Raw genomic sequence first — 23021 nt, 5'->3', positions numbered from 1 at the left:
GTAAAAACTAATTATTTGCTCGTCGTCTCAGCTAAGGCTGGAAATAACTAATAGGAACGCTAATAGTGCTACTGCAAGTTTGTTTGTTTTGTTTTACATTTTATTTTATTAATTATGTCTGCCATGTGTAAATGTGGAATGTGTTTTGTTGGTTGATTGAAAACAAGAAAATTAATAAATCTTTAAATTGTAAAAAGTATATATAATTTTGCTTTGTCATTATGGGGTATTATGTGTAGATTGATGAGGAAAAAACAACAACAATTTAAGCAATGTTAGAATAAGGATGTAACGTAACAAAATGTGGAAAAAGTCAAGGGGTCTGAGTACTTTCCAAATGCACTGTAGAAGCAGTGGTCCACTGAATGTCTTACATCTTCACCAGGTTGGCTCGTTTGGTGGAACATTAATTTAATGTTGCCGCTTATTGCAACTGCATGTTCCCTGACGTGGCATAGTACCCCCGAGGAGCGAAGGCCCCAAGGTTGGTCCTGGCAGCAGCAGGCTGTTAAGGTAGGACAAGGAACAGTCAAAGACAAGGCTGTCATTCTTGTTGTGGGTAACCATATGGTGAAGTAGGCACCATGCTTCTCACGATTGGCTTTTGCCGCCTCTGGTGTCAGTGTGGCCACATATCCAGTTTGCTAATTCCATTAGGGTGTGACACAGCTCTGTCTGGGTCCTTTGCTAGGCGAGTTTCTCTGGCACGAAGGCAGGGCATGACAACTTCTTGGGAGACATTCAATGGTAGTGAAGTGTTGATTATAAGGAGAGGAGTGGTGTAGTGATCAACTCTGTCCACCTTGACATCAGGCTGTGGCAGTTTCCAGTTGTTCAATGGATTGGTGGTCTTGCTTGGACCAGGTTGCTACCTTCTCACTTTTCTGAGAGGCCACATTGAGTTGCCAAAGCCTCTCTAAACGTCAGAGTATCTCGGTAGTTGGGGAACTGAGGGATGTAAAGAGGCACTGGGCAGTATTGGGACTAGAGAGAGTCTCGATGTCTTTGGCTGGAGATACTCCAGAAGGGCCTAGTCTTACTGGGATGATTGGGGCAATGAGATGAGTGTGGTCATCACCAATGAGTACTGTAGCAGGGGGGAGGCATGAGTAATAGGAGTTGGGAGGTAGTCCTCAATGGTGTTGGTACCTTCTCTGGAGGGATGCGGTCAGTTGGTTATTTTTGTCAAGGGCAAGGCGGTCTGCTGTGAAGGTATCTCTTATTTGGAAAGACTGTCCTGGATGTGAGGCCGAGGTTAGCTCGAACGATACCGTGGAGCCCTGAACGGTTTCGACCTCTTGTCTCACGCTCTGCAGTGTTAGTTCTTCAGTCTCACCCTGTAGCTGGAGATGGCAGGCAGCTGGTTGTAGGAGAATGGTTCTCTCAGATCAATCATCGAGGATTGCATAGGTGTCAAGGGATCTTTCTTTGTTGTGGAGGGTTACCTTGACTAGTTTAAGGATAACTCTGTAACAGGGGAGTTGACCAGGCAGGTTTTGTTACTTGGATGCTGGTTGACCTCGCATGGAATTTGTAGGTGTTTGGTAAGGGTGGTTGGATTGGAGGCACCATACTTTGCAGATAGGTCGGGGGCACTACAGGCTGAGGATTGGCGGGAGGAAGCTGGGCTGGAGCCTGTTGGTGAGCCTTGGCTGGAGCCTATGGAGGAGGCTGGAGTGGAGCTTGCTGAGGATGCTGGAGTGGAGCTTGCTGAGGATGCTGGAGTGGAGCCTGTGGGGGATGGAATGGAGCCTGTGGGGGCTGGAATGGAGATGGCTGAGGAGGCTGGAGTGGAGGCTGTAGAGGCTGGAGTGGAGCCTGTAGAGCCTGTGGAGGCTGGAGTAAAGCCACTTTATCTAGTCCTATATCCCAATCTGACTTTGGTGCAGGTCATGTTGTTCTTCACATTACTGTCTCAGGTAAACGCACAGTAATCAAATCAAAATGTATTTGTCACATGCACAGGATACAGGAGGTGTTTGCATTGTAGCAATATCAAAAATAGAAAGTGCCCAGATACATTTTTTATAATTGTATAAATATTTGAATTATTAGATAAGGTTTACCCAGACACACTTCTCTAAGTATATAGATGGGTCATGTGAAAGAGAGGCTATAACTACCCCACAGCCACATCTAGGTAAGTGGATGGGTCTCTATTGCCTAGAGCTGTTCACGTGTTCATGAAATACAATAGATGGCCATATCACCCCCAGTCACAGCTGGTTCATCACAACTGTTTCCCATTGATCTTTGTCGATAGCACCTTTTCAATTCAGGGCAGCAATGTTGTTCAGAGCAGTAGCAACACTTTTGTAGTTTTCCGTGGCTATAATCTTCCAAAAAAGCTGTGGTAGTAAGGATTATGTACTCATACTGAGCAGCTCAAGCTATAGACAGACCAATCAAAACTCATCTCTCGGCATGTCCAGCCCATCTATTATCTCAGCCAATCGTGGCTCTCGGGAAGGTTCCTGGCTTTTTCCGTGGCTAAACCAACTAGGCTCGTAATTTAATAATTGTATTCGTATGTACAGATATTAATGCCCATGAAAGTTCACACGTTCAAGAAAGCATTTCTGCCAAAAATGCATGAAGAAACGTTTTTTACGTTCTCCTATGAAGTAGTGTCACGAATCCCACCGAAGGCGGCTCCCCTGCCTGCTCGGGCGGTGCTCGGCGGTCGTCGTCGCCGACCTACTAGCCGCCGCTGATCCTTTTTTCCTTTTCTGTTGGTATGTCTTATTGGTTGCACCTGTTCCTTTTGTGTGTCTTGATTTTTGGTTATTTAAGCCTGTTTAGCCCGCCCAGGTTTGTGCAGGATTATTTTATCGTCAGTTTGCTATTTGGATGTGCTGGCGATCCTATTGGATTTATTTTCTTTCCGGACTGTGAGCCCGTTGGTTATTGGGTTGGTCGTTTTGTTTCACACGCCTGTTGTGTTGGCGTGGACCGTGTTACTGGAGAAAATAAATCTAATTTTGTTCCCTACCTCTGCTCTCTCTGCGCCTGACTCCTACCACCACACCTAGCATTCGTGACAAGTAGTGCCTGTCATATGCCCAGTTTTTTTTAAACGGGGCACATGCTGCATAAACACTACTATGTAATACATAAGGCTCCTACTGATTATTTCACGCATAGAAGGGAAGGAAGAGAATGTCACCCGTGGAAACCTGGAACATCTGGCTTCGTCATCAGAGGATGTGTTGTGGTCAGGAGGAAAGAGGCTGAGGAGTGAGAAAGAGGCTGAGGAGTGGTGATTTGTGAGTGAAAACAGGTGTAGTGTGAAGGGGCGTGGCCTAGACCAATTTGGCGCAATTAGTTAATCTGCAGGGAGTGGTCTTCAATACAATTCCATCCATTATTATGAGCCGTTCTCCCTTCACCAGCCTCCTCTGGTGCATACACACACACACACACACAAGGGGAATCCAAAGTGTGTTAACGGTGGTGTTTTCCACCTCACCGATATTAACAGTCATGTCATGTGGATGACCATTTCCATTGAGGGAAATCCCAGTGACAAAAGCCAATGTGTTCTGTGTTTTTGATCAGTCAGGGCAAACTCCTGGATGGTGTCTCTGCTCTGCTCTCTGATTCACATACCTAGTGACCCCCCCCCCCCCGGTGATGATTTAAAAAAACAAAAAAACTGCACAATCATTGCACAAATGTAGCTAACCATAAACAAGAATGCCTTTCTTAAAATCAATACACAAGTATATATTTTTTCAACCTGCATATGTAGTTAAAATAAATTCTTGTTAGCAGGCAATATTAACTGGGGAAATTGTCACTTCTCTTGCGTTCTGTGCAAGCAGAGTCAGGGAGTAAGCAGCAGTTTGGGCTGCCTGGCTCGTTGCGAACTGTGTGAAGTCAATTTCTTCCTAACAAAGACCGTAATTAATTTGCCAAAATTGTATATAATTATGACATAACATTGAAGGTTGTGCAATGTAACAGCAATATTTAGACTTAGGGTTGCCACCCGTTCAATAAAATACGGAACAGTTCCGTATTTCACTGAAATAATAAATGTTTTGTTTTCTAAATGATAGTTTCTGGAATTTACCATATTAATGACCAAAGGCTCGTATTTCTGTGTGTTTATTATATTATAATTAAGTATATGATTTGATATTTGATAGAGCAGTCTGACTGAGCGGTGGTAGGAAGCAGCAGGCTCGTAAGCATTCATTCAAACAGCACTTTCCTGTGTTTGCCAGCAGCTCTTCGCAATGCTTGAAGCACAGTGCCGTTTATGACTTCAAGCCTATCAACTCCCGAGATTAGGCTGGCAATACTAAAGTGCCTATAAGAACATCCAATAGTCAAAGGTATATGAAATACAAATGGTATAGTGTGAAATAGTCCTATAATAACTACAACCTAAAACTTCTTAACTGGGATATTGAAGACTCATGTTAAAAGGAACCACCAGGTTTCATAAGTTCTCATGTTCTGAGCAAGGAACTTAAACGTTAGCTTTTTTACATGGCACATATTGCACTTTTACTTTCTTCTCCAACACTGTGTTTTTGCATTATTTAAACCAAATTGAACATGTTTCATAATTTATTTGAGACTAAATTGATTTTATGTATTATATTAAGTTAAAATAAAAGTGTTCATTCAGTATTGTTGTAATTGTCATTATTACATATGCATGAATGTATGTATGTATGTATGTATGTATGTATGTATGTATGTATGTATGTGTGTATGTGTGTGTGTGTGTGTGTGTATAAATATATGTGTATAAATATATATGTGTGTGTGTGTGTGTGTGTGTGTGTATATATAAATATATATGTATGTGTATATATATATATATATATATTATATATATGTATATATATATATATATATATATCTATCACTGCTCAAAAAAATAAAGGGAACACTAAAATAACACATCCTAGATCTGAATGAATGAAATAATCTTATTAAATACTTTTTTCTTTACATATTTAAAAGTGCTGACAACAAAATCACACAAAAATAATCAATGGGAATCCAATTTATCAACCCATGGAGGTCTGGATTTGGAGTCACACTCAAAATTAAAGTGGAAAACCACACTATAGGCTGATCCAACTTTGATGTAATGTCCTTAAAACAAGTCAAAATGAGGCTCAGTAGTGTGTGTGTGGCCTCCACGTGCCTGTATGACCTCCCTACAACGCCTGGGCATGCTCCTGATGAGGAGCATGCCCAGGACAGTCTGTGGTGCAACGTGGCGTTGGTGGATGGAGCGAGACATGATGTCCCAGATGTGTTCAATTGGATTCAGGTCTGGGGAACGGGCGGGCCAGTCCATAGCATCAATGCCTTCCTCTTGCAGGAACTGCTGACACACTCCAGCCACATGAGGTCTAGCATTGTCTTGCATTAGGAGGAACCCAGGGCCAACCGCACCAGCATATGGTCTCACAAGGGGTCTGAGGATCTCATCTCGGTACCTAATGGCAGTCAGGCTACCTCTGGCGAGCACATGGAGGGCTGTGCGGCCCCCCAAAGAAATGCCACCCCACACCATGACTGACCCACCGCCAAAATGGTCATGCTGGAGGATGTTGCAGGCAGCAGAACGTTCTCCACGGCGTCTCCAGACTCTGTCACGTCTGTTACATGTGCTCGGAGTGAACTTGCTTTCATCTGTGAAGAGCACAGAGCGCCAGTGGCGAATTTGCCAATCTTGGTGTTCTCTGGCAAATGCCAAACGTCCTGCACGGTGTTGGGCTGTAAGCACAACCTCCACCTGTGGACGTCGGGCCCTCATACCACCCTCATGGAGTCTGTTTCTGACTGTTTGAGCAGACACATGCACATTTGTGGCCTGCTGGAGGTCATTTTGCAGGGCTCTGGCAGTGCTCCTCCTGGTCCTCCTTGCACAAAGGCGGAGGTAGTGGTCCTGCTGCTGGGTTGTTTCCCTCCTACGGCCTCCTCCACGTCTCCTGATGTACTGGCCTGTCTCCTGGTAGCGCCTCCATGCTCTGGACACTACGCTGACAGACACAGCAAACCTTCTTGCCACAGCTCACATTGATGTGCCATTCTGGATGAGCTGCACTACCTGAGCCACTTGTGTGGGTTGTAGACTCCGTCTCATGCTACCACTAAAGTGAAAGCACCGCCAGCATTCAAAAGTGACCAAAACATCAGCCAGGAAGCATAGGAACTGAGAAGTGGTCTGTGGTCACCACCTGCAGAACCACTCCTTTATTGGGGGTGTCTTGCTAATTGCGTATAATTTCCACCTGTTGTCTATTCCATTTGCACAACAGCATGTGAAGTTTATTGTCAATCAGTGTTGCTTCCTAAGTGGACAGTTTGATTTCACAGAAGTGTGATTGACTTGGAGTTACATTGTGTTGTTTAAGTGTTCCCTTTATTTTTTTGAGCAGTATATATATATACAAGACACCCCCAATATACTGCTCAAAAAAATAATATGTGTGTGTGTGTGTGTGTGTATATATATTATATGTGTATGTATATATATATATGTGTGTGTGTGTGTGTGTGTGTGTGTATATATATATATATATATATATATATATATATATATATATATATATACACACACACACACACACACACACACACACACACACACATATATATTTATACATATATATTCATGTTTGTGGCCGATACAATGCAGTCTATTCCTTCCATAGCAAAGCGCTCTCTGCAGAGTTCATGTGTTTGTCTGCCAGATCTCTGTAGTGGGTTTGTGTGTGTGCATGGTTGTGTGCGTGCACGTAGGTGCATGCGTGTAATAGACTAGCAATGGCTTTTGGTGTTCTGATGAACAGTGCTTTAATACTGTCTTTGGATTTTTATCAGTGAATATCTCCACCTGTTTCCTGTGCTAAGCCTAAATATTATTTCCCCTTTGTCCGAACACACACACACACACACACACACACACACACACACACACACACAAACATACCCCAGCGGTATCTGTTTCTCTTTCTCTCTACGCAGCACGTGTCCTTTACTCCTTCAGTTATATTGGCCTCTTTACTTTGCACCTAATACCTTTCAGAAGTGCGTGCATCAGCACTTTTAATATTTATAGTTTGAACATTGAGCTCATATCCCTTCTGTTGCACCGCGTTTATGACCCTGTATCTTCCCTTCTGTTCCTCCCCCCCTCTCCCTCCATATCGCTCTATCCCCCCTGCTTTCTCCCCCCTTCTCCATTCCGCCTCTCCCTCTCCTCTCCCGCTTCCCCCTCTCTCTCGTCAGAGCCAGACTGGGCGTCGGTGACTTTGGGTGTGTTTGTGTGCCAGGGCTGCTCTCTCCTCCACAGAGGCATCCCCCACATCAGCAGGGTCAAGTCTGTCCAGCAGGAGTCATGGGAGGCCTCAGAGGTGGAGGTCAGTAACCCTACTGTACCAGTGGGGGAAGCATGAGAGAATGTATATTATATAGCATCACATTGGTCCTAATTACAGTTGTTACCTATTGCCAATTACAACCTGATTTGAGATCAGATCTTGCCATCCAACTTCTTAAGTCTGCCCATTTTAGGCTAAACAAAAAAACGGACCCTCAGTCAGTTCTAGTAGTGTGTCTGGCACATTGCCTTCTTTAGACTGGGAAGCCTAATTCCCACAGGGACTTGTTCATCATTTCTAAATGCAATAATAATGTGAACTCCAAGAGACCACCACGGATGAGATTTGGGGAGTGAAAGCCTTGAGTGAGAGTGATAGACTCGGCGTACAGTGAGGGAAAAAAGTATTTGATCCCCTGCTGATTTTGTACGTTTGCCCACTGACAAAGAAATGATCAGTCTATAATTTTAATGGTAGGTTTATTTGAACAGTGAGAGACAGAATAACAACAACAAAAAATCCAGAAAAATGCATGTCAAAAATGTTTTAAATTGATTTGCATTTTAATGAGGGAAATAAGTATTTGACCCCCTCTCAATCAGAAAGATTTCTGGCTCCCTGGTGTCTTTTATACAGGTAACGAGCTGAGATTAGGAGCATACTCTTAAAGGGAGTGCTCATAATCTCAGTTTCTTACCTGTATAAAAGATACTTGTCCACAGAAGCAATCAATCAATCAGATTCCAAACTCTCCACCATGGCCAAGACCAAAGACCTCTCCAAGGATGTCAGAGACAAGATTGTAGACCTACACAAGGCTGGAATGGGCTACAACACCATCGCCAAGCAGCTTGGTGAAAAGGTGACAACAGTTGGTGTGATTATTCGCAAATGGAAGAAACACAAAATAATTGTCAATCTCCCTCGGCCTGGGGCTCCATGCAAGATCTCACCTTGTGGAGTTGCAATGATCATGAGAACGGTGAGGAATCAGACCAGAACTACACGGGAGGATCTTGTCAATGATCTCAAGGCAGCTGGGACCATAGTCACCAAGAAAACAATTGGTAACACACTACGCCGTGAAGGACTGAAATCCTGCAGCGCCAACAAGGTCCCCCTGCTCAAGAAAGCACATATACATGCCCGTCTGAAGTTTGCCAATGAACATCTGAATGATACAGAGGACAACTGGGTGAAAGTGTTGTGGTCAGATGATACCAAAATTGATACCAAAATAGAGCTCTTTGGCATCAACTCAACTCGCCGTGTTTGGAGGAGGAGGAATGCTGCCCATGACCCCAAGAACACCATCCCCACTGTCAAACATGGAGGTGGAAACATTATGCTTTGGGGGTGTTTTTCTGCTAAGGGGACAGGACAACTTCACCGCATCAAAGGGACGATGGACGGGGCCATGTACCGTCAAGTCTTGGGTGAGAACCTCCTTCCCTCAGCCAGGGCATTGAAAATGGGTCATGGATGGGTATTCCAGCATGACAATGACCCAAAACACACAGCCAAGGCAACAAAGGAGTGGCTCAAGTAGAAGCACATTAAGGTCCTGGAGTGGCCTAGCCAGTCTCCAGATCTTAATCCCATAGAAAATCTGTGGAGGGAGCTGAAGGTTCGAGTTGCCAAACGTCAGCCTTGAAACCTTAATGACTTGGAGAAGATCTGCAAAGAGGAGTGGGACAAAATTCCTCCTGAGATGTGTGCAAACCTGGTGGCCAACTACAAGAAACGTCTGACCTCTGTGATTGCCAACAAGGGTTTTGCCACCAAGTACTAAATCATGTTTTGCAGAGGGGTCAAATACTTATTTCCCTCATTAAAATGCAAATCCTTTTATAAGATTTTTGACATGCGTTTTTCTGGATTTTTTTGTTGTTATTCTGTCTCTCACTGTTCAAATAAACCTACCATTAAAATTATAGACTGATCATTTCTTTGTCAGTGGGCAAACGTACAAAATCAGCAGGGGATCAAATCCTTTTTTCCCTCACTGTAGCACTACCTGGGGGTTAGAAGGGATAGAGGATTCTCAGACTAAAGTTACAATAAGACATGTTGATTGGAGTTGCTGATAATACCCTGAGGGAAACATAAAGACAGAAAACAAGGTGCTTGGACTGCAATTTAGTACTACTCTTAGTTTCCTTCCCGTAAATATCAGTCTTAAAAATGCCCCTTATGTGTTGTCAATGCATTAATGGATTTGTTCCGTCTATCGTCAGCTAATGGCTGCCATGGGTAACGAAGCAGCCAAAGCTAAGTACGAACAGAAGGTTCCAGCATTCTACTACAGACCCAAACACACAGACTGCAAGTAAGTCACCCAAGTCACTGAGTTATAATGAACTAACAACATTGTTCGGTTCGTTGATATGTACAGTTGAAGTCGGAGGTTTACATACACCTTAGCCAAATACATTTAAACTCAGTTTTTCACAATTCCTGACATTTAATCCTAGTACAAATTCACTGTCTTAGGTCAGCTAGGATCACCACTTTATTTTAAGAATGTGAAATGTCAGAATAATAGTAGAGAGTGATTTATTTCAGCGTTTATTTCTTTCATCACATTCCCAGTGGGTCAGAAGTTTACATACAGTCAATTGGTATTTGGTAGCATTGCCTTTAAATTGTTTAACTTGTGTCAAACGTTTTGGGTAGCCTTCCACAAGCTTCCCACAATAAGTTGGGTGAATTTTGGCCCATTCCTCCTGACAGAGCAGGTGTAACTGAGTCAGGTTTGTAGGCCTCCTTGCTCGCACACGCTTTTTCAATTCTGCCCACAAATTTTCTATAGGATTGAGGTCAGGGCTTTGTGATGGCCAATCCAATACCTTGACTTTGTTGTCCTTAAGCCATTTTGCCACAACTTTGGAAGTATGCTTGGGGTCATTGTCCATTTGGAAGACCCATTTGCGACCAAGCTTTAACTTCCTGACTGATGTCTTGAGATGTTGCTTCAATATATCCACATAATTTTCCATCCTCATGATGCCATCTATTTTGTGAATTGCACCAGTCCCTCCTGCAGCAAAGCACCCCCACAACATGATGCTGTCACCCACGTGCTTCACAGTTGGGATGGTGTTCTTCGGCTTGCAAGCCTCCCCCTTTTTCCTCCAAACATAACTAAGGTCATTATGGACAAACAGTTCTATTTTTGTTTCATCAGACCAGAGGACATTTCTCCAAAAAGTACGATCTTTGTCCCCATGTGCAGTTACAAACCATAGTCTGTCTTTTTTATGGAAGTTTTGGAGCAGTGGCCTTTTCCTTGCTGAGCGGCCTTTCAGGTTATGTCGATATAGGACTCATTTTACTGTGGATATCGATACTTTTGTACCAGTTTCCTCCAGCATCTTCACAAGGTCCTTCGCTGTTGTTCTGGGATTGATTTGCACCTTTCTCACTGGAAGTGAATTATCTCTGAATTCAAAGACCGACTTCAATGGAATTTACAGGGACAGGGAATTTAATTAGAATGTAATTTGTGGAATTAATCCCAACCCTGGTGACAACTACACTGCAGATTTATCCCTCTTGAAAAACAGTGTGTTGTCTGTGCCATTACTCTTCTCTGTGGGTACTAAACCAACAAGCATATTACATGTGAGAGAGGTGATAGTGAGAGGCAGATTTCTTTGTGTCAGTCGAATGGATTACTTTAATCTAGGTAGCCTAGCAGTTAAGAGCATTGGGCCAGTAACCGAAAGGACGCCGGTTCCAATCCCTGAGCCGACTAGGTGAATAATCTGTCAATGTACCCTTGAGCAAGGCACTTAACCCTAATTTATCCTGTAAGTCACTCTGGATAAGAACGTCTGCTAAATGACTAAAATGTATACATTTCTTTATGAATAATCTGGTGCTTGTGCTTTCAGAAAAGATGCACAATACTGTCTGACCATACTGACACGATTATAGGGGACAGGAAAGAACGATAGGAACATCTGAAAGAGCTGTTTTTATACTGTATGTAGGTCTATCAGAGAGAAAGAGGAGATGCTGTTGTTGGCATGGCGATGTTCTCCTCGTCACACACTTCTAAAGATAGATCTTCTATTACTCTCATCAATCTTTTTATCCTGGAGTAAAGGAGAGTGTGTGTGGGGGGGGTATACGGGCAATGGAGGTGAAAGGAAAAGAGAATCTGTCACAGCAAGATTAGTAGAAATGTGGCCTGTGTCCCAAACTCCCAGCTTGTTAGCCTATCACCCATTCAGCTAACAGCGTGGCACCTGTACTATAGAGAAAGCTGAGAGAAGGTGAAACACATCCATTGCTTCATTGTGTTCCAGGCTACTGCGGGAGCAATGGATCCGAGCCAGGTACGAGAGGAACGAGTTTGAGTTTATCGAGAAACAGGAGCCTTACTCTGCAGGTGAGCTGACATTAGGGCTGTTATGGTGACCATATTACCGCCACACCGGCAGCCACGAGTCATGACGGAAGTCAAATTCCACGTGACCGTTTAGTCACGGTAATTAGGCTTCCCCATGTGCTGATGGTGCTGATGGTCATTAGTAACCTACCAAACTTCCTAACTGCCTGGTACTCAGCACTCTATTGTCCCTCTATCAATGCAAATGTATTCGAAAATCTAATCAAACACTTAATTAGAGCCCACGAGCTCATGTTGCGCAACATTTCTATTGGCTATGCAACTGCGTGAGAAAACAGTGTTGATGGCCTTTATTAAAAATAGGAGGATCCCATCATCTTTCTATAGGCTAGGCCTACTATATTTATTTCTCTACTTTCCTAATATTTATCACATTGCTTATATATACAAAAGGAGTATAGCCTACCAGGCTGGCATGAAAATGAACCACGGGAAAAGCATCCTCCATTCGCTATTTAAGTGCATAGATTTACATGTATTTTTTCCCCTGCCCCTGTTTCGAGGCAGGTGCATGATAATGGTACATTATACATTTTAAAAAAGTCACACACACACAGTACCAGTCAAAAGTTTGGACACACATACTGATTCCAGGGTTTTTCTTTATTTTTACTATTTTCTACATTGTAGAATAATAGTGAAGACATCAAAACTATGAAATAACACATATGGAATCATGTAGTAACCAAAAAAGTGTTAAATGATGACAGCTTTGCATACTCTTCTCTCAACCAGATTCACCTGTATTGCTTTTCCAACAGTCTTGAAGGAGTTTCCACATATGCTGAGCACCAAAAAGTTCAATCTTGATTTCATCAGACCAGAGAATCTTGTTTCTTATGGTCTGAGAGTCTTTAGGTGCCTTTTGGCAAACTCCAAGCAGCCTGTCATGTGCCTTTTACTGAGGAGTGGCTTCCGTCTGGCCACTCTACCATAAAGACCTGATTTGTGGAGTGCTGCAGAGATGGTTGTCCTTCTGCAATGTTCTCACAGAGGAAATCTAGAGCTCTGTCAGAGTGACCGAAGAGTTCTTGGTCACCTCCCTGAACAAGGTCCTTCTCCCCTGATTGCTCAGTTTGGCCGGGCGGCCAGCTCTCGGAAGAGTTTTGGTGGTTCCAAACTTCTTCCATTTAGGAATGATGGAGGCCACTGTGTTTTTGAGGACCTTTAATGCTGCAGAAATGTTTTGGTACCCTTCCTCAGATCTGTGCCTCGATATAACCCTGTCTCGGAGCTCTACGGACAATTCCTTCAACCTCATGGCTTGGTTTTTGCCCTGTACTGTCAACTGTGGGACCTTATATAGACAGGTGTGTGCCTTTCCAAATCATGTCCAATCAATTGAATTTACCACAGGTGGACTCCAATCAAGTTGTAAAAATATCTCAAGGATGATCAATGGAAACAGGATGCACCTGAGCTCAATTTCGAGTCCCATATCAAAGGGTCTGAATACTTATGTAAATAAGGTATTTCTGCTTTTTATTTTGAAAACATTTGCAAAAAATTCTAAAAACATGTTTTTGCTTTGTCATTATGGGGTATTGTGTGTAGATTGCTGATTATTTTTATTTATTTCATCCATTTTAGTGTAAGGCTGTTCCATAACAAAATGTGGAATAAGTCAAGGGGTCTGAATACTTTCTGGAGACACTCTATGTAAAGACAAAATTAAATCAAGAACAGTCTGATGGATGACAATATTAGCTTATCACTTGTGAATGATGCCTTTTTAAAATCATAGTCAAACACCTCATGTAGCCTAGCCTATATGTTTTGATAAGGTTTGTATCACAACTAAAGTGGCCAAATATATTCTTAAAATTTAAGCACATTAATCCGCTTTACAACGGGTGTCGAGATTAACTGGCAAATTTGGGGAAGATCATTTTCACCGTAGAAATGCACCATAAAAATGCACCTAAAAGCATTACATGCATAATCGCATTTGAGGTCACTTGAGAATGGTGTTTTCCCGCAAATTGATTGCATTTTGGAACAGTCACGCTTATAGGGTAAATTTTAAGCTTAAAGTTCCTATCTGTTGTGTAAGCCTCGTTTCTAGTGGTTGTATTCATTTGGGATCTATCGCAACCCACATCTGTCCCAGACTATGTTTGGAATATTTATTTCACGCACAGAATAGAATAGGTCAACTTTTGTACTATCCCACTTAGTACAAAAGTTGATAGGCTCGTGCTTTTGCTGTTAGTTCGGCTTGTTGACTGATGAAAAGTTAATGTGGAAAGTTCTTCCAATATCTTCAATGTGCGCCTTGGAATTGGATAAGGACACACGCAGTTGTGTCCCCGATGTGTCTGTCTTCACTTGTGCCTGTGAGAAAGACCCGATCACGTGAATGGAATTGGCTAATAAGAATTGAGCTATCTGAGAGGGCCATGTGAGGGAGAGGTGCTTCAGAGCACGCTGCCGGGAGATGGGAATTATAATTATTATATTCAGCCCAAGGGCACAACAGCCACAGGCCGCAAAAGGCATGGATTTTTAGGGGGCATTACAGCCACACAAAGGGGATACCGCTGGGAAATTCGAGACCTTGTCAATTTGTGAATGAGAGACTGATGAAGTGTGTACAGCCTGCGCATGAAACAGAGCAGAGCTCATGCCTTTCCTGCAGCCTTAGAATGTATAAAAAATACAAACGTTGGTCTATATGTTTTGATCACAACTAAAGTTGCATAAATACCTCTAAATTAAGCATATAGGAAGACCTGTTTCTTTGTTAACCGCTCAACACAGAATAGCCGCATGTGCACACTCCCAAATATTTTGGAGAAAACATCCTTTCTATTTCATTCAGCTATGTTCAATTGTATTCTTCATACTATACAATGATATAAAATAATGCCAAGGAATTCTAAGCAAATCTTGTCTGCTAAATGAACTAGTGTAGCCCACAGCCATATGGCCTAGCCAGATCAGGGTAGGACAAGGAGTATGCTATTCTGTTCTTCTGAAATAGTCTACATTTTCTTCTTATCATGTTTCTTTAGACCTGTCTAAAATACATCAAATATTTATTGTGATGGTGGAGTCTATGGATTTATTAGACTTTTTAAAATGTAGATGTTCCAAAGGTCTTCATCAGTGGCTTGTAGGCTATGCGTGGAAGCCAGGAGATGCTAAATGTTAATTAACAGTCAATTACCATGAGACCAGCAGTTATTTGCTTGACAATCACCGGCTGACAGAATGTCATGACCTCCACACACACACACACACACACACACAGAGACACACGCACACACACAGAGACACACACACACACACACACACACACACACACACACACACACACACACACACACACACACAGAGACAAACACACACACACACAGAGACAGACACACATGCACACACACACACACACACACACACACACACACACACACACACACACACACAAGCTTTGCCTATGCAAAGCTATGGATGCAGAGCTATGGAAAATCCTGCCAACAAATAGTCCTTCTCTGTCATGACAACAAGGCATTGCCTAAACAGTTTGCAAATACTAATAAAACCTTGAAAGAGTTTAGTGACAACTCCTTAACCCCTGCATCTTCAAGTCAGAATATTTCAAATCCTTTGCACTCCACAGTTTCAGTTTCCACAGAAATGCTTTGTTTGGGAACTATGAATTGAACATATTTTGTGTTACATTTTATTCAATTTTTCACTTTAGTTATTTAATAAATATTTTCTTAACTCTATTTCTTGAACTGCGTTGATGGTTAAGGGCTTGTAAGTAAGCATTTCACTGTAAGGTCTACACCTGTTGAATTCGGCGCATGTGACAAATAAAATCGGATTTGATTTGAGAAAGGATGACTGAGGCATAGGATAAAGGCAGAGTGACTATGTCTGACCTTGTATTCTTCATTGTGCCTGTTTGTGTTCTTACTTAACGGAGACAGTGTCAGTGGCAGTGAATGAGTCTTGTTTCATTGCGTGAAGGCTATCTTGCTCTTATTGGAGCCAGACTGGATTCCCATTTAATAAAGATGACCTCGTCTGTTTACCATGAGATTCAACTTCCTCTTTATGTGCACACATACACATGCGTCTTGCGCAGCCACACATACACGCACACATGTACACACACAGAAGCACGCACACACACACACACACACACACACACACACACACAGTTGTATGACAGGCTAATACAGATGGATGCATTGGGCAGGAGATTTATATTAGTTTATATCTATTTGCATCACATATATTTGCATCATCAATACATTTGCATCAGATGTACCCAGGGCTAAAATCAATAGATCCATATTTTCAACCCTCTTCAGGGTCCTAGATGTTCTGTTAGCTTCTGTAGAGCAAGGAGAGTGGTAGTAAACTAGCCTCCCCAGTGGTCGATGGCAGTATTGATTCTGTATGCAGAGAAAGAGAGGGAGGTGCAGGGGGGAGGTTGTTATTGATCGATGAGGTAATGCAAGGTGAATGATTCATGTCAGACTGGGAAAAGAGACACCAATCTCTGTCACCAGGGGATGGAGAGATGAGAGGGAGGAGAAAATGGGACAGAGGCAGGAGGAGAGAATTAGGTGCTATGGAAGTGGGGGTATGGAACTTGAGGGGGGAGAGACGTGGGGGTATGGAACTTGAGGGGGGAGAGACGTGGGGGTATGGAACTTGAGGGGGAGAGACGTGGGGGTATGGAACTTGAGGGGGGAGAGAAGTGGGGGTATGGAACTTGATTGGGGAGAGGTGGGGGTATGGAACTTGAGGGGGGAGAGACGTGGGGGTATGGAACTTGAGGGGGAGAGACGTGGGAGGTATGGAACTTGAGGGGGGAGAGAAGGGGGGGTATGGAACTTGAGGGGGGGAGAGAAGGGGGGTATGGAACTTGAGGGGGAGAGAAGGGGGGGGTATGGAACTTGAGGGGGGAGAGAAGGGGGGGGTATGGAACTTGAGGGGGGAGAGAAGTGGGGTGGTATGGAACTTGAGGGGTGCTGGATGGGAAAAGGAGATTGAAAATAGGGGTTATGAGTGTATATGAGAGAGGGAAAGGAGGGATATATAGAGGGGGATACTTACAGTATAACTGACATTCCATGGAGTGAGAGAGTGGGAGGGAGGTGGAAGGAAAATAGAGAAGTAAAAAGAGCGAACTAGAGGGGGAGGAGGGAGAGAGAAGGAGAGAGAGAGTGAGAGAGATGAAGTGCGTGTGTAGCCTGTAATGAATTACATACAGTGCTCTGTACTGCCACATCATATAATGAAACTACTTCCTGTCTGTAAGAGGGCACCTTGGGGGTTTGTGGTATATGTCCAATATACCACGGTTAAGGGCGTTGCATCGTGCCTAAGAACAGCCCTTATATAGTATATTGGCCATATACCACACCCCCTCGGCCTTATTGCTTAAATAGAGCACTGTGTCATTAACATGTAAAAGGATGTACTTTACCATCAGGGGGGTTATTTTTTCTCCCTGTCATCTTTTCTTTGACTTCCTCTCTCATGCACTCTCTTTCAGCTAAAGCCTGTTTTTTTTCTGTCTTGCTTTCTCTCTCCCTTCATCTGCTTTGGTATTTCTTTATAACACCAGAGAGTTATTTCTCCTTCTTTCTCTCTCTTGTTCTCTCTCCCACCTCTTCCATATCTCTTTCTATCTCTCTCTCTTTCACCTCCACTATGTCAGTTTGTCTGAGCTTGTCTGGTGTGTCTCTATCTACCCAGGGTACAGAGAGGGGTTTCTATGGAAACGGGGCCGAGACAACGGTCAGTTCCTCAGTCGGAAATTCATCCTGTCAGAAAGAGAGGGGGCGCTCAAGTACTTCAGCAAGCAGGAGGTAAGGCTGAAGTCAACACAAACGCTCTCGCACATGAATCCAGCTAACTTTATGCTACTAGCTCTCAAGTTAACCATATCAAGTTAACCATCTCCAGTTAACCATCTCCAGTTAACCATCTCCAGTTAACCATCTTGAGTTAACCATCTTGAGTTAAACATGAATACTTGTATAGCAGGCTATGTACAGTATACAGGCATGTGTCTACAAGGAAACTAAAAGAAATGCCTCAAAAGATGTCATGTTTGTGTTTACTGTAAACATACAGTATGTGTTATTCTAACAAGTTATATGTATAATGATTAAGAAGGGTGGGGTTAAATGTATTTATGTACTGTACAGTTTGTGTATCTCCCCCAGGCGCGGGACCCCAAGGCGGTGATGAAGATTGAGACTCTGAACGCTACGTTCCAGCCGGCTAAGATAGGCAACCCCTACGGCCTGCAGATCACCTACCTTAGAGACAACAGCACCAGGAACATCTTTGTCTACCACAGCGACTCTAAGGTGACGCGTATGGGTGACTGTGACAAAAGGGACTATGGGCAATATTTAGGTAGCCTGGTCCAAGATCTGCTTATGCCGGTATAGCCAATTCCTATGGTTTCGTGTAAACGCACTGAATTGTTAGAGACATTATGCATGAGGAATCAACATTTCAATGGTACACCCAGTATGCTGCTGTTCCTCATATCATGGAACACTGATTTAGCCTGTTCAACTAAATCTGATTGTACTATTTCAGTGTCTAGGTCTCTAATGGAGATGGGCTGTTCTGGATAACTGACTGAGAGTGGAAATGAAGATGTCTGTTTAATCAGTAGACATCAGTCTTCACAGTGACATACAGTTTTACTCATAATCCTGCCATGTAATCTGATCAGTGGAACTGTTTAGAGAAATGTGGAGGGAGTTGTTCACACAAAGGGCTGGCTGGCTGGCTTGCTGGCATGCACAGGCTGTTTTTCTCTGAGGGTTTACTGCTTAGCACACCAGATGATCATCTCTCTCAGTAGTGAGTCAGCCTTCTCTGTGGTCGTCACTAATTACCACAGTCACAAAGTAATAGACCCTGCCTATTTGTACAATTTATCTTCTCAGATTTTAAACCTGACCCTAACCTTAAACCCAACCCTAACCACACTGCTAACCATATGCCTAACCCTAACCTGAAATTAAAACCAAAAAGCTCATGTATGTTTTCATGAATTTTTACTATATAGACAATTTTGTGACTTTCATTCTCTGTGGGATGAAAGCCACAGAGCGTACAGCCCCCTCTGTTGGTCAATAGACACAATAGCAGGCTTGAACAGAACAGCAATAGTAAAGCTGCCATGTCATGATATTATCATAGCTGCAGGAGGTAGTTTGGGGATGGAGGTGCTGAATTTTTATTGCAGCAAATACAGGACGAGTAAAGGCCCAATGCACTACTTTTGTGAAAAAAATGTGTTTACCAGAATTTGTAACTTGAGTATGTTTTCCAGTTTCTTGAAATACTGCAAGTTATTTCTATGTGAACTGAAATAGTCTATTCATTCCTTTTGCATTTTAGTAGATGTTTTTATCCAGAGCAACTTACAATAGTAAGTGAATACATTTTCGTACTGGTCCTCTGTGGGAATCGAACCCATAACCCTGGTGCTGCAAGTGTTATGCTCTACCAACTGACCCACATGATGTCTCAGTGTACTCAATTACTGTATTGTGCATAGTTTTTCTTCGTGGTGATGGAAAGTCTACAGGTAGAAGCCTAGATGATCAGCCTATGTACAGTACAGTAATGTACATATATATTTAGTGGCTTGTAAGGACAGTAAATTAATACTGCAAAATATACTGCCTTTTTCTATGTTATTTGATATTCAAATTGATGTGAATGTTTTGTGTCTTTGCCCATAACCTTTCAACTTTTGATGTAAATGTTTGAGGACAGGGTTTTGTTCTTTCTGGATTCCAGTCAACTCTTACAATTCCAACTATTGAATTCTGCAAGATACTGTTCTTAATTATACAACTACCTTTTCTGCCAAAGCGGAGATGCTGAAAACATTTTTCCCCCATGTTACAAATATCTATTGGTTGGCTAATACAGGACTAGTAAAGGCCCAGTGCACTACTTTTGTGAGAGAGAAAAAAAAATATCCCCCCAAAATATTTTTTTGTACTAATATATATTTTCTAATTCAGATTTTGTTAGGGGGTGCTGCAGCACCCTCAGCACCACTACTTCCCATGGCTATGGCTATAATAGCTTAATCATGTCTCCTATGTTCTATAATGTATCAGGTTTATTTTATTCTATGTAGGAATGGCTCTTGTGTCTTTGTTTTGGTAGGAAATGGTGGACTGGTTCAACGCTATCAGAGCTGCCAGGTTTCATTACCTTCAGGTGGCCTTCCCTGGAGCCAGTGACGAGGAGGTGAGGCCACAACACATGCAGTACTTTGAAATGACTATGACAATGATGGGTTCGGATTTTTGAACTTTGAATATTATTAATGCAATTAGGTCAGGTCACATTAAGGGAGAAGGAACAGTTCATTGCCTGTATCACTTAATTTCCTGCCTGGCAATAAAGATGCAATGTTTAGTGAGAAGGAGGAGACTCCAACCCAAACTGGGGTATATATACCACCACTGGTGGAACCACGTCTTTATCTCTTCCGCTGTTCCATCCTTTGGGGTGAATAAACTTGGTTTAAGCTTTCATAGTGTCCGGTAAGTACTTACTCTGATATTTAAAACCTAACAACCACTATTAAACACCAAATTAGACAATATTATATTGTTTTCTCTCTTGTCTTCTCCTTCAGCTGGTGCCCAAACTGACGCGTAGCTTCATGAAGGAGGGCTTCATGGAGAAAACAGGCCCAAAACACACAGAGGGCTTTAAGAAGAGGTGGTTCACCATGGATGACAGGAGACTCATGTACTTCAAAGATCCTCTGGTGAGGAGACAGCATCACACCCGACACTAAAATAACTGATTGATTGTGAATGAACCCTACTCCTCATAACTTTTCATTCTGCGGCATACTTTATTCTCTGATCTCTTTCTCTCTCTTTCTCCCTGCCTCTCTCCCCCTTCTTTCTCAGGATGCCTATGCGAGGGGAGAGGTTTTTATCGGCAGTAAGGAGAACAGCTACACCGTGCTCCCGGGCCTTCCCCCCTCCACCCAGGGCTACCACTGGAACCATGGCATCACCATAGTAACACCAGACAGGAAATTCCTGTTTGCCTGCGAGACGGAGGCGGAGCAGAAGGACTGGATCACTGCTTTCCAGAGGGTTATCAACAGACCCATGAGACCACAGGAGTACGCAGGTAAGTCAGTAAGATGCATTATACAAGTGTACTCAAAAGTATGCACCAGATTAGGTGTTCTCAAAAGTATGCACTATGTTAGGTGTACTCTGGAGTACGCATTTATGCAGATGTTGCGTCTTTGCAGTAATGTTTGCAGGGTATGTACAACACCCAATTTAACTAGTCAAGGTCTCAAAAGCAGTTGCTTGGCTGAAGCCAATGTTTTTTGACCAGGCTGAAACAAAAGCCTGCACACCAGGTAACTCCCTAGCTCAAGGGTTGGTTTTAATTCATTTAAGTATAGATTGATGATGTGTTTTTAGAGCTACAGATGCCGTATCTTAATTTTCCCCTGCTTCTCACAGCAGGAAAAGAATCCTGCAGCAACAGGACATTTGAATGGGAAAATGTTGTAGGGGTTGATACATTTTTCATGTTCAAATTACAAACTTTAGAAGCCTTTTTAAACCTTGAATACACTACAAGTTCTCATTTCATGCTTTGCAGGAAAACTCCTGCAACAGCAGGATGATCAAGTTAAGATACAGCATCTGTAGTCCAAAGCAATGTATTGTGTGTATTTATATGTATTTATATACAGTGTCTATATGCATCTCTATGTAATTGTATCTCTATGTTGTGGTAACACTGACTGGTTTTCTGCTCTTCACTGTGCAGTGGAGGCCCACTTCAAACACAAGCCCTGAGACTGGAGCTGTCAGTCTACTGGACTAAAACCAGAACAGACAGGATTTCTCTACAGAGACCCCAGAATAAGTCTATGGGGCTCTAGTGTACCTTTACAGAGGGAGCAAGATGGTAGACATGGAAGAAATGCATCCGAGAGGAGAGAGGAATCAATAGAAAAGACTTTCTTTTCCACCTCTCCTGACCTGATGCCTAAAGCTGGGGTTAGAGGTCAGGGGGTTTGAGAGGAGAGAAAAGGACACAGAAACATCAACACCCCTGCCGCTACTCTCCACATAGACTCTCCAAACTGCACCCCCCGCTCTAAGTGTTGTGATCAGCATCCCTTGTTGTATACTAAGGAGTCATGTTCGCCGTGTTTGTTGAGAGCAGTACTGTCATTTTAATTATTGATTGAACACTTTTGATGCCAGTGGATTTATGCAATTTCTCAGATTGTTCTGCATAATCTGCGTACATTTAACTTTCAAGGTGCTGACAAAACCTATGCTTCTGGACAGTGCTGACAAAACCTATGCTTCTGGACAGTGCTGACAAAACCTATGCTTCTGGACAGTGCTGACAAAACCTATGCTTCTGGACAGTGCTGACAAAACCTATGCTTCTGGACAGTGCTGACAAAACCTATGCTTCTGGACAGTGCTGACAAAACCTATGCTTCTGGACAGTGCTGACAAAACCTATGCTTCTGGACAGTGCTGACAAAACCTATGCTTCTGGACAGTGCTGACAAAACCTATGCTTCTGGACAGTGCTGACAAAACCTATGCTTCTGGACAGGGTACGCATCTCGTGGCTGTTATTTATTTTTACAATGCAAATCTAAATATTTTGAATCTCAGTGAATGCTGCTTCATACAACAGGATTGTAATGTATTTAATATCATACTGTATATACAGTACCATTCAAAAGTTTGGACACACCTACTCATTCCAGTGTTTTTCTTTATTTTTACTATTTTCTACATTGTAGAATAATAGTGAAGACATCCAAACTATGAAATAACACATATGGAATCGTGTAGTAACCAAAAAAGTGTTAAACAAATCAAAATATATTTTCTATTTTATATTCTTCAAAGTAGCCACCCTTTGCCTTGATGACAGCTTTGCACACTCTTGGCATTCTCTCAACCAGCTTCATGAGGTAGTCACCTGGTATTCATTTCAATTAACAGGTGTGACTTGTTAATTTGTGGAATTTCTTTCCTTCTTAATGCGTTTGAGCCAATCAGTTGTGTTGTGACAAGGTAGGGGTGGTAAACAGAAGATAGCCCTATTTGGTAAAAGACCAAGTCCATATTATGGCAAGAACAGCTCAAACAAGCAATGAGAAATTACAGTCCATCATTACTTTAAGACATGAAGGTCAGTCAATCTGTAAAATGTCATGAACT

The 23021-nt window shown here is 42.6% G+C and overlaps 1 protein-coding gene across 2 annotated transcripts in view; it reads left to right on the top strand.

Annotated features, from left to right (window-relative positions):
• Positions 1 to 22555, top strand: part of LOC106579021 (arf-GAP with dual PH domain-containing protein 1) — a 32848-nt gene extending 10293 nt beyond the window's left edge. The window contains exons 2-10 of one of the 2 annotated variants that reach the window (XM_014158422.2): positions 7264 to 7394; positions 9593 to 9684; positions 11669 to 11751; positions 17491 to 17603; positions 17946 to 18110; positions 19945 to 20028; positions 20423 to 20557; positions 20706 to 20934; positions 21595 to 22555. In XM_014158422.2, coding sequence (XP_014013897.1) covers positions 7264 to 7394; positions 9593 to 9684; positions 11669 to 11751; positions 17491 to 17603; positions 17946 to 18110; positions 19945 to 20028; positions 20423 to 20557; positions 20706 to 20934; positions 21595 to 21623 — 1061 coding nt within the window. In that variant the 3' untranslated portion in view covers positions 21624 to 22555. The remainder of the gene's footprint in view (positions 1 to 7263; positions 7395 to 9592; positions 9685 to 11668; positions 11752 to 17490; positions 17604 to 17945; positions 18111 to 19944; positions 20029 to 20422; positions 20558 to 20705; positions 20935 to 21594) is intronic. The other variant, XM_014158423.2, reaches the window with a different exon arrangement.
• The last annotated feature ends 466 nt before the right edge of the window (positions 22556 to 23021 follow it).

This window comes from Salmo salar, chromosome ssa19 (genome assembly GCF_905237065.1).
Source record: "Salmo salar chromosome ssa19, Ssal_v3.1, whole genome shotgun sequence".
NCBI lineage: Eukaryota > Metazoa > Chordata > Actinopteri > Salmoniformes > Salmonidae > Salmo > Salmo salar.
Note: the sequence above shows the minus strand (reverse complement) of the source record. Positions and strands in the feature narration are given on the sequence as shown.